This window comes from Cebidichthys violaceus, unplaced genomic scaffold, assembly GCF_023349555.1.
Source record: "Cebidichthys violaceus isolate CVI_PGR_0920_01 unplaced genomic scaffold, fCebVio1.0.p SCAF_20, whole genome shotgun sequence".
Taxonomy (NCBI): Eukaryota; Metazoa; Chordata; class Actinopteri; order Perciformes; family Stichaeidae; genus Cebidichthys; species Cebidichthys violaceus.
In genome coordinates, this window is record NW_027176373.1 from 8,636,647 (window position 1) to 8,649,358 (window position 12,712).

General features: G+C 38.7%; 1 protein-coding gene and 1 pseudogene across 1 annotated transcript; one reads left to right on the forward strand and one right to left on the reverse strand.

Moving 5' to 3' along the window:
• Nucleotides 1–1,425: 1,425 nt before the first annotated feature.
• Nucleotides 1,426–5,821, forward strand: nsrp1 (nuclear speckle splicing regulatory protein 1). The gene is made up of 7 exons (XM_068716061.1): nt 1,426–1,488; nt 2,355–2,436; nt 2,616–2,672; nt 2,799–2,927; nt 3,093–3,300; nt 3,633–3,735; nt 3,842–5,821. Exons 1-7 carry the CDS (start codon nt 1,469–1,471, stop codon nt 4,677–4,679), a joined length of 1,437 nt encoding a protein of 478 aa, XP_068572162.1. The 5' UTR covers nt 1,426–1,468; the 3' UTR covers nt 4,680–5,821.
• Nucleotides 5,822–6,050: 229 nt separating this feature from the next.
• Nucleotides 6,051–12,035, reverse strand: LOC137876461 (calpain-2 catalytic subunit-like; annotated as a pseudogene).
• Between the last annotated feature and the right edge of the window lie 677 nt (nt 12,036–12,712).

A 12,712-nucleotide genomic window follows, 5' to 3' on the forward strand; every position in this document is an offset into this window, starting at 1 on the left:
ACATCATATAAAATCAGCGAATAACGTGAAATGAGATCTAAGACAGATAATAGCCACAGACTGTCATGTCTTTGTTTCCTCTCCAGTAAGAATAGCAGACTCACTTTCATCGCAGTATTCTCTGTATTTTTAGTGTAGCACTTTGCAGCTATATTATCTGTGGTCGCAGGAACATTATATAAAATACGTATCTACTCTACTTATCTATTATAAGCTTTTATGTCTAGTCATTGTGGTTATATAAAGTAGAAGACTGGTTCCCAACCTAAAGGTTAGGACCCTTCAATTTTTTTTATTGAAATACTGTATAGCTTTACCTAATCGGGCATCAAAACATTGTTCTTATAATGAAAAATCACTCTTTGATTGATCTGCTCACATGATGCACCATGTGATGAGGGGTACCAACACAACATATTTGGTATCAAAATTAAAGTTTGGGAATCCACTATCGAATTAAGCACTGCTATCACGTGAAAAATGTGGGTATTCGAAATGTCAACTTCTTTTTTCCAAAGAGACCAAGAGTTGGTCACATTTTTTAAAACTCAGGACCATGAACTGAGATTACCAAAAGCACCAAAAGCAAGAACTGCAGTGTTTTCACACAACCACAACTAGTTTTCAATCATATACCTAAAATGTAAAGTTCAAACCTAAAACTTAATTAAACCTTATTCCTCTAGTTCAAGAAGTGTAAATTCTCCAAGTATCGTACGGATTGCTTAATTCATAAGTTTGCTTACACTCGGAATAAGCCTAATTGAGACTAGACATTGTAGGCCTGTTTAATGTCTGCATTTTAAATGTCTTGATACGTAATTCTGTAGGAGACTAAATCAATAAAATCCCAGTGATAAATGGTGCCTAGGATTATTAAAATAATCATTGGACCTATCTTTTAACAGTTTTAAATTAAAAGCATTTGTGTCCAGATAAATTCTGTTATACTCAAATTCTTCAAAGTTTACAGATATCTGTATCTGTAACCTACTTTCCTGGATACACTTTAATTTCTGTGGATTTAATTTAACGTTAATCACGACTATTAGAGCCGAGCCTTACCTGGATTATGTTAGGCTTTTTGCAAGAGACTAATGAATCATAAAGTATCATTTGGAGAAATAGCGCCATCTTTTGGTAATCAAAATACTTCCTTTGTCTTTGTAATATTTTATCCATACAGTAGTCTATGGTTTTTCATCGGGTTTTTAGGCGAACATAAACAAATACAAATACATAAAAAAAATACAAATACACAAACACTGTTTACAAGCACAAGGGGCACAGGGATCTGTATTAAGGTGCTTTTAATATCGCGATAATTCTAAGCAAAAACAAGATGTCTGTCGTGTACATAGCAGAACTTGTCATTTGTGAGTTTACTCAAAGAGAGTTATAGAGAATATTTGGTTTAATAAAATATTGTGTCGAATCTGTCGTTCTCGTTCACAGTCAGCAGAGCAAGATGGCGGCCCCTACTAAACAGTAAGTTGTAGAAAAGCTAATGCAACTACGACACTGTGTGATACACATTTAAAGACGACTGTTTCACTTGGTCGGGGTTGTAGTTGTAGTCATTTTAAAGAGTTTAGTATGCTCTACCAGCTGTGGTGTTACGGCTCAGGATTATCTGTGAAAACGGGGGTTCTCCCTCTGCTGCTCCTGCAGCTAACGCTAACTGACGTTAGTTAACGACATGCTAACCTCGCTATTAAACCAGCTACGTTAGTAAACCTACAAAAATATGGTCCTTTTTTGTACGATGCTTCGGATTTGCACCTTTTCATACTTGCCATTTATATATCAACTAGCCCTTCAATTTCTTTATTTTTTTTTTACCTCACCAGAGACAACCTGTCAGGGACTGTGTCACAGCTAGATTTAGTCATTCACAGTTACCTAATTTGGTAGGTTTCGTATCGGTTTTAGGCGTTTTGTGTTTCTCTTTCTCTGGTGCATAACGCACTGCATTAACCCACTGTCTCATAAAGCATTTAACAAACTATAAATATCGCTGCACTGGAAAATGGAAAAGATATATTCAGCTCTTTGTGTTGTCTAATTCTAAGATTAACTTTATTGATAACAGCATTTAAAAGATATGGGTTTGTTTGTTTCTAAATGCTGGAGACCAAATCTCTAATTCTCACTATGCAGATAGTCATCCTCTAAATGAAGTACAAATCAACCACTTTAAGGCCATTTGCTGGTCATTCAAATGCTTTAGTTTTTGTACATAATATTTGCTTTTTCCCCCCAGTAGAGATGCACCTTTTCTCAATGAACTACGACTCGCATGTGAAGTACAGATGGTTTTGGTATGACCGAAGCCTTGTTTCCTTATTGTCCAGGTACGGGCTGATTTTGTCACAGAAGAAAGGAGTGCAGAGCCTGCAGAAACACTCAGTGTTCGAGGATGACTCTGATGATGAGGTGAGAAAACTTGTGGATTTGTTATAAGCAGGACAAAATAATTTGTCTCTTGTCATTCACCAATCACTGCATTGGAATTTAATGTATTTTCCCTATTATGGAAACTAAAAAGAATTCTGTAAAAGAAATGATAATTAAAAAATACTGATACAAAATGTACTGAATATGTTGTTCCTCAGACCACAGTTGGGGAGAGTCTGCAGAAAGAAGCTGTCAAAAAGAAGATGATGAAGCAGGTGAGTTAAAGGACCTAATGTGATTTCAGTCCATGTAGTGCTATAAACTAGTTTACTTTTTATTTTTTAACAGTCGTACCTTTGTGATTTTTCATTTCTCTGGTCTTTCTCGCTCTCGTTCTGAAGACTCGTTTAGAGATGCACAAGGCCCTGGAACAGGACAGCACTGTGTATGACTACGATGGTGTGTACGATGACATTCAAAAACAGAGACTTGAGACCAACAAAAAAATTCTGGGAGGTGCTGACAAAAAGGTAATCTCATTATGTCAAACACCTGTATGGCTGCATTCGTCCACACCAGCATTTCAAAGTGATCAAATGGTTAGAGAGACTGTCCAGCGTGCACTGAAATATGTTGTGCGGCTGTTTTGCCGATATTGAGTTCTGACATCATACTGGTGCGTGTTTTTGTTACAGCCAAAGTACATCCACCAATTAATGAGAGCAGTTGAGGACCGAAAGAAAGAACAAGAACGAAGGGAAGAGAGGAAGATCCAGAAGGAAAGAGAGGCAGAAGGAGAGCAGTTTGCAGATAAAGACGCTTACGTTACGACCGCCTACAAGCTCAAACTGCAGGAGCAGAAGGAGGAGCTGGAGAGAGAAAAAAGAGTGGAAGCGATGGAAGGTTAGACCGATACTCTACAACAGTTTTTTGGATTTTGTCTTAAGTGAAATGAGACTTTAAACTCCAGATATGAATATATTTGAAATTGTATTTGTTCATAGCAACGCTTTCTAATCTCTAAGACATCTGGTTATGTAAAAACAATTTGTATTGACCGTCTTCGGTTAACTTAACTCCCATAAATTGTATTACGTCGTTGGAGAAGTATCTCCTTCCTTAGGGCACACAAAGCATGGCTTGAAGAAACAGACTTAAAAATGTTGTGGAAAAGATGCCACTTCATACGAAGGTATGTAAATTATGTGTTTTAAATTATTTTTTGTTTTAATTAGCGGCTTTGGACGTGAAGAAACAAAAAGATCTGAGCGGCTTCTACCGACACCTGCTGAATCAGACTGTTGGAGAAGAGGCAATACCGGATGGCTCAGCCAACAAGTCAGTTGTAGCGTCACATTACTTGTTCATCCATAAAGAACACAAGAACACAGACATCATTTTAAAACTATTCTTTATGTGCATCTCTCTGTTTCTGCTTCCACAGAACTCAAAACTCAAAGGTTTCAAAAGACACAGAGAGGACTTCACCTGTTCCCTCATCTACGTCCCATGACAATATTCCAAGCTCATGCAGTGACAGCGAGGAGGGGCATGAGCCGAAATCTGGATTTAGCAAGCCTGGGGCAGGCTCTGCACACTCAAAACGGCAATATAGACAGAGGTCTCCTTCCTCAGGGAGCGGAGAGGAGAAGGAGAGAGAGAAGGAGAGAGAGAGACAAAAGAAGAGGCACAGAGATCAAGAGAGGGACCGAAACAGGGGAAGGGAAAGGGATGACAGACACGGGGGAAGGAGAGACGACAGGGACGGAAGGAAAGACAGGGACAGAGGCAGAGAAGACGACAGGAGCAGAGGCAGAGAGGACGACAGGAGCAGAGGCAGAGAGGACGACAGGAGCAGAGGCAGAGAGGACGACAGGAGCAGAGGCAAGGATACAGACAGGGAAGACAGGCATGGGAAGAGGGAGAGGAGCCCGAAGGAAAGAGAGAGGGATAGGAATGGGGAAAGAGAAAAGAGAAGGAATCACGAGGAAGACAAGCGTAAGGACAAAGATCAGGAAGAAGAGAAGGAGAGAAAGAAGCAACCAGAGAACGAGAAGGCAGTGAAGAGGGATGAAAAAGATCCAGAAAAGGAGGAAGCAGTCGGAGAACAGAGCACGGAAAATAACGATGAACAGAAAGAGAAAGAGGATATGGAGGAAAAGGCGAACAAGTTTGCAAAGCGCTGCACGGATCATACTGTTAGTTCGGCGAGGGACAGGTACATGGCCAGACAGATAGCACGCTCGTCCTGTAAGACTTATATAGAGAAGGAGGAGGACTGAGAGCTGTGCAGCATAGTGTAGAAGATAAGGCTTATGTTATTTTATGTCTTTGTTTTTCAACAAATCCCATAAAAATACCAAAAACCAACATTGAGTTAGTTTCTTCTACTGTCAATACCTTCTGACTTCCCTTGCCTGTTAGCCAAGCCCACTGGTTACTGAAGATGTAAATCTTTAAAAACTTTTCAAGGCTCACTGATTTTGCTTAACAGCTGAGCACTGTAGTTTTTGCAAGCTTTCTTCTAGCAGGAATACATACGTTATATTGCTTTTGTTGGGTGTTATTTTTAGCCTTCATTTGGTGCTCTAGTGAGTATTTACTGGAACAAAGTATGTGGAATTAACTCAAAATAAAGTCATGGTAAATGGACTGTACTTGTATAGCGCTTTTCTAGTCTTCCGACCTCTCAAAGAGCTTTAACACTACATGTCATCACTCACACACTGATGGCAGCCATCAAGACCATCTAACATTCTTACAACATTCACAAACCGAAGGCTACGGGAGCAATTTTGGGGTTCAGTGTCTTGCCCAAGGACACATCGACATGGACTAGTGGAGCCGGGGATCAAACGACCCTGCTCTACCGCTGACCCACAGTTGCCAGTACAAGTCCCATGTTCATTGTAATTAAAGAACATGTCACCCAGTTCCATAGTGTGGCTTATTGATGTAATAGTTTTGGATAATAGAGTTAGCTGTGGCATTGACTACCCAGAAAATTCAGAGTTTTAGTCTTTTCGTGGGATCTGCTGACAATAAGAAAAATATAGAAAATATTGCCAACCTTATCCTGTATCTGCTGACTCCACTTATTCACTGCAGTGGACAAATTCAAACAGCAGAGTGTGCTGGTCTTCAGTGACGAGAGAGAGCTGGACAATATCTTTCTTTTGAACTTGAATTGGTGGATTTGGGGTTTATTTTTGAAACGATAACACAAACTTGTAAATATGAGTTTTGACACGTCACATCACACAGGAATGAGTTTATAAAATACATTTTTATCTTATTGCGTAATTCAGAAGAAGTGTGGAACGACGTGTGAGCCAGTGATGTTGTTTTTGATCACTTGTTGAATTTCTTTTGTATTTTTCCCCTATAGTCAGTGATGAGTTAATAAATCATTTCTGTTCCACAATTTCTTCTGTTGCGTCCTGTTTGTTCAGCCAAAACTTGCAGTTTGATGTTGAAATGTACAAGAATTAAGATTTCAATTCAGAGGGTGACAACGTTTATTTCACAATGTGATCACAGAAATGTGTTACTGCTTTACAGGTTGTGCACAGGAAGACGATGATTCTAAAAAATCAAAAAGCAGCATTTGGTTGCAGTAATCTTCTCTTGTGTGTTCCTGTGTCAGCTTCGGTCTAGTTGTACATGGAGAAGTTGGACCACTGAAACCAAAAAAAGGCAGTTTGTAAAACCATTTGGTTTTGTTTGTCATGTTTTTCTGCATTTAGTTGTGCATTCCTGTGATGCATAATGACAATAAATGATCCTTGAATCCTTGTTATAGTTTGGGTATAGAAGTGTGTAAAACTAGGCACACCATACATCTGCAACTTTTTACTTTTGTTACTTAAAATACATTTTACTAATAATAGTTTCAATTTTAAGAAACATTGTCAATGCAGTAGAATTTGTATTTTTATATTGCAGTATTGCGACTTTTACTTCAGCAGATGGAAGTTATATAGTATACTGTATAAGTGGGAATAGACTTGCCTCACTCCAGGACATGTGGATCACTCCATTTGATGATTTGTCCTTGAAAACATCTGTAAAGAAAACAAACCACAAATAACACATATTTTGAATGCAACATAAGTCTAAAACATATTTATTTATAATTGTTGATTGATATGGATTAATTACTCTATAAACTATGACACTTTGCACTGTTCAAATTTGACATCACGAGATGTGTATTTGAGTTTGCAGATTTGAGGATTCAAGGTGGAATCCATTCTTTAGTCCCACTGCTCTCTTCATTCTGAACAAATAAAAGCCTAATTTCTGAAAACGGTGAGGTTTTTAAAAGTGATTGGTGGTTGCCATGTCATTCACCTGAGACCTTTTCCAGGCGTAACATGAGAGTGATAAAGCTCTCCAGGGAGGTGTTTGACATGCCTGAATACCGGGCCGTCATCAGTTTTACCATGACATTGTCAGTGTCCATTTCTGGTGAGAAAGTTACAAGTACTCCAGTTACCATCGTGAATATGAATCGCTAGAAGCATATTATTAAGTTGTAATCATATTTTAAATGGTAAATGACCTGCAGCCTCAATTGCCTTCTGGAGCTCATAGTCAGACAGGGATCCACTCCTATTCGAATCTGCACGCTGAAAGTTTTTCTGCAAAAAAGATGAATCTATATTTAGAAACTAAGAGCACTTTAAACATGTATATAATTTGTTGTTTTTATTAACTGCACTTCAGATAATCAGTGTCTACAATTATGAAAGAAGTGTCTTGGGTAAATAAATCAATATAAACATGAATCAAAATACATCTTCATCCTGCCCATATTAGCTGCATTACCTTGTATTTGTTAATCTTCTTCCAGAGAGTTGAGAACTCAGTGAGGGTCATCCTCATACTTTGGTTGGTCTTTGCACGTTAAGGATGCCTCAGCAGAAAAATATTTAATTCCTGATCACAATTTTGTGATTTCATTTAGACTTTCTGTCATGTTAAATGTGTTGTGATTTGTAGGATAAGAAAAAAAAGCCACAACATGGTTAAACATAAAAAAAATATATTTTAAGGATACATCCACCATAGCCATCATGCTCATGCAGGTATCCAAACCAAAGCCGTTCCAGGTGCCTGTGAATGGTACAAAAAGATAAATTAAAATCCCTCAAGTAACTCGAGGATTTGGTGTCATGGGTTACGAATGAATTAAGATTTTAAATGTTTTCAAAGCACACGTGATATAAATCAACTCACCATGAGGGAAGTTGTCATTCAGGAGCTTCTGGAGCTGTCTGGATTTCAGCAGACCAAACTGACAACAGAAAGTGTGATCGATTGATATCAAAGAAAAACGGATGAATTGACAAGCAGATGGATGAGCAGACAAAAAAAATGACCCACCTGATCAGCGTATCTGTTGAACATGGCCCGGGTGGTACTCCTGTCAGTGGTCTCCTCCTTGTCCTTCTCATTGTCGCTGTCGCTGTCGTTGTCATTGTCATTGTCATTGTCGTTGTCATTGACGTTGTCGGTTGCCGGCTAAAGATGACAAGTTGATGGATCAGACATCAAATTTGCAAACTAACCTTGCTCTCTATAACTTACAACTGAAGTGTGCACTATACTCTTTTAATTCATACCTCGGGAAGAATTAAGTTCTCCTCCTCTTCGTGGTCATGATCGTCATCATCATCTTCATCATGGGGGCTGAATGCAGTGGATAATGTGTTTAAAATCAGACTTCTGACAATCTGAGGATTGTCACTTAAGAATTCAAAGACCAAATCAGAGTTTAACCATAGCTGGTACTTTAACTTTAAACGTTTCAATTGCTAATTTAATTGCAAACTTTGGGCAGTTCAACAAGCGGCAACACAACATTATACTAATAATGCTAATTATGCTAAAAAATACTTTAATTTGTTGTGTTGAACGTGTTGGCAAACCAAATGAGAACATGCTAATTGTCGCTAAAGTAAGAGGCATCTTAAATCCTATTTCTATGTTAATCCAGTTGTGTTGGCCGAAAAGTAGTAAACACAGTAGAATCAGCCTCTAAAGTAACCACCATGTTTACATTTATTTTGTAGAATGGAGACTTGTCCTCAGTTTGCCAAAACCCTAAATTCCTAAAAAAATATATGGACCTGACCTCAGCATCCTCAATGATAGCTTTTAATCATGTCCCATTGATAATATCGCAGCTTCAAATGGTATCAACTATTTTGGCATGGCATGGGTCATATAATCAAATGAGAAATCCTTGTTTTGGTGTAAAAGTCTCCATTGGGACTTACAGTATAAGTCAAATATCAGTAAGTCCTGACCTGATCTTAGCCTCAGCCTTGGAGTAGACAGTGAGAACAAAGTCTGCACTCATGTAAGGTTTCATGGTGGAGGGGACGATCAGATACTCTCCAAGATCCAGATTGTGTGGCTCCACTAGATCCCTTTCATAGGTGTAAAGCTGTCTTGGCTTGATGGGCCTGTTTCTATCGAAGAAGGAGGACCTCACGCGTCCTTGTGGTGTCTGACAAGAATATATGAATTAATGTAATGAAACTGTTTCCTGAGCATTAAATTGCATTATTCACATTAATTAAATGTGGACTGGGCTTTCTGTACATCGGTGTGATATTTGTTCTTACCCCTGGTGGAATCTGTTGGATGTGAAATGGAAAAAAGAAAAAGTAATTTTACAGTTTTCAAATCAGCCACAAGTGCTTGTGACAGAAATAGTCTAAAACTATTAATAATGACTATATCATGAATTGTTATATTTGCTAATTGGTATTACGTGTTATTCAACCATGATTTAATATTTAAAGAACCAAAATTCAGGATGCAAACCTTAAAGACGGTAAGTCCAATTGGGTGGGATTTGACTCTTTTACGATTCTGTTGCTGAGGTTTCTGCATCAGAGAAAGGAAGATGTTTTGGTCTTTCTCCTCCTCCTTGTTTATTTTAGACACCTGCAAGCGATACTGAGGATTCGTCGCAAAGGAAGCTAAAGGTGATGAGAAACATTAACAATGTCAGAAGTTGTTTTTACTATTGCACACATAAAAGGAAAAAGACACAACAAACATCATTGCAGTTTTAGTTGAAGGTAAAAGAATTTGGCTCACAGTAAGACATGTTGCCGCCTGCAGATTTCCCTGACACCCAGCTGCCATCGTAAGTCATGGATTTCCACTGGCAGGTGAAGTCACCATCAATAAAGTTGGGGTTCTCACAGCAGATGAACAAGTTTTGGAAATAGTGACAGAAGTCCTCTAACTCCATCCTAACAGACAAAGATGAACAAAAGAATAAGGCCAAAAATCAACCACTTAAGCAAATATACTGCATTCCACATCCAAACTAAAGAATGGCCTTTAGTTCTACTGTATATTCATACTTTATCCATGAAGTAGAACATTTTTGCTCTTGTTCATCATCATATAGAAGCGTAATGCATTCACTTGAGAGAAAAAAGTTATTCTGAATTAACAAGATTATTATCTCAGAATTCTGAGAAAACTTTTTATTCAAAAAATAATTCTTCCCTGGTTTTTCTGAATTGACGAGATACCTCAAAATCCCAATAAAAGATCTAATTTACTCGATAGATCTGTTTCGTTTAACATTGTAAGATAGTTGTGTCTTTAAGAAATGTAGATGTATTGTTGTTCAGATGCAAAATTCAAGCTAGCAAACAAAGATGTAAACAGTGTGGTTTCAATTTATTTAAAAAAAAAAAAAAAAAAAAAAAAAAAAATTTATGAGGAAGGAAGTACATTCCTTACATTTGTTAGACTTCAAAGCTTGGTGAGATACACTGTTAACAATGTGTATTGAAGCTTATTTACCAGAACTCTCCATCGTCGCGGTCAGAACACTTTTCCCGATCTTCTGGGCTGAGTCTATTCCACAGGACGGACCTGGGCACCAGGGGAAATAAATTTGTTCTTCAGCTGTGGTGCAATGAAAGTTAGTCTTATTATTGGGTGAGTGTCTGATTAATTCAAGGAGCCTACTTGTCGCTCCACTTTCCGTTCCACTCTGTTCTGCCCCAAGGATTCATGACACGCACCAGCTGCACTTTGGAACCGTAATAACTGATCTTAAGATGAAATGATAAAATGATGAATCAGAAGCTAAATCTGGCTGGCAATCAAACTCCAAAGACTCTCTTTGTAACCCTTCTCTAGCCATATATGCACAACATAAACTTTACCTCAGTGACTGCTGTGACAGAATAGGCATGGGCATCCACTATACCAGTATCCTCTACAGTGTTCACCAACTTCCCCTGAAACAGAGAGAACGGTTAAATCAAAACCAGTGACTTTCATTTTTATTTTTTACCTCCAGGATATTTTTTCTTACCCCTTTCTGGGCCGTCCCGCAGCAAATCATGGACTGGCACCCGGTGGCTCTGCTCAGTGAGTTCCACAGCTCGACATCATGGCCTACAGAGTGGACTTCCTGAAGTTTGTAATCCATGCACAAGCCTCCAGTGAAATCCTTGCAAGCCTCTGATGGCAATCCAGCGCTCATGTCAGCATATGAACCGCACACTCTGTGGGAGACAGAAAAATTAACAATCTGTAACTGCTGCCTGTGCAGGTGGTTGTCATGTAAACCATTCATCTGTGTTGAGAGTTTAGCTAATGTAGCACTTTAAGTCTTGAGATTTGGTTTCATACTTGGCATAAGCTTTCTCCAGCAGAGGAGCCCAGAACTCATTTCCATTCATGGAGCGAACAAACATCAACTGGTTGTTGAGTGTTGGCAGGTAGTCATCGATGACAACATCCACCCACTCGCCGAACCTCCAGAACTGAAACAAAAAGGACAACAATTACAAGTTAGACCAGAGTGTATTGTGAAAACCTTGTAGTAACACACTCATGTATCATTAATCCTTACCCTGAAATGAAATAGCCCAGCATAATCACTGAAGGTCTGGTCCTTGGCCACAACTTGAGCAAACAGGCCTTTCTGGAACGTCAGTGAGGAAATTGCAGCCAGAAACCAGCAGTTACCTGGTAAATTAAGTGAACAAATCAAGCGCTGGCACATTGACCAAATTTCTACCTAAGAAAGGTATTCATGTGTTGTTGTCTTTGGCTGCAAGAGAAGGTTGCCTACCCACACTGCCTTGACCAAAGTCAAATCGGGAGGCTCCTTTGCTACAAAAAACAGGATCACTGCTGGTGTTTTGTGCTTTCAAGATGTCCTGGACAATACAAAAAAAGGAAATATATCAGAACTAGACACACACATATAAAAATATAAATTGCATAAAAAAATGCAAACTTCACAATGTAAAAAATGGGTATTCCTCTCCATCACAAATATACATATGTGATATATAACCATTGGATTTACAAAAGTAAGAAAAAGCATATTTAAAGTTTTCTACCGCTGGTCGAAGCCACTGCACTCGGGCTTCCTGCCGACGGCTCAAATCACGCAGGTCTCCCAGACATTGGTTGTTAGGGGGGAAGGTGTTGTCCACAAACAGCCTCCTTCTACGGAGGAAGTTATCTTTCAGCTGCGCATAGTCTTGGTTGTTGAACTTGGCCGGGTTGGAGGGGCTCCCCTCGCTGCCATCTTGGAAACGCAAGTTGATGATAGAGGTGCAGTTTCCAGATTCAGGCATGTTGACAAGAGGCTTCAGACAAACTCTGTGACACAAGAGAAAAGACAAAATAAGAGAATTTAGAATCTAATTTAAAAGGCAAAAGCTGTGTCTCAGAGACAAATTTTGAAAATTACCTGCTAGACGGCTGCAACCAACTTCAGCTTCCTTTCAAGAGAAGTGACTTGGAGGTGCTCAGTCTGGTCTCTGCAGCAGACTATATATTCACAATGCCTTACATAAGGTTGGAGTCGGACCCACCCCCCAGAATGTACAGAAAAGCAAACATGACAGGGGGCTGAGGGGCTTTTTGTTCTTGTGGTATGAATCTTTCCCTTCAGTGAAATGTCACCTGACATTCTCATCCTCTCCTGTCAGGTTTGCTAAACTGCATTTTCTTCACCCTGTGGAATTCACACACACATATATATATATATATATATATATATATATATATATATATATATACTGTGTTTGTACTTGTTTTCTGTTTGTTTTTTTTACCTGTTCTTATTGTGTACACTACACTGTAGGAAAATATTAAAATTATATTGTGGAGAATATGACAATAAATTCTACCTTGAACCTTACATCGGTGGCTTTGTGTATCACATATCTCTTGCACATCTTATGAAACCCAACATAACAAAAAAAGAAAAACTTGAAGAAAATACTGAAGTGTTAAAACTCTAATTTAA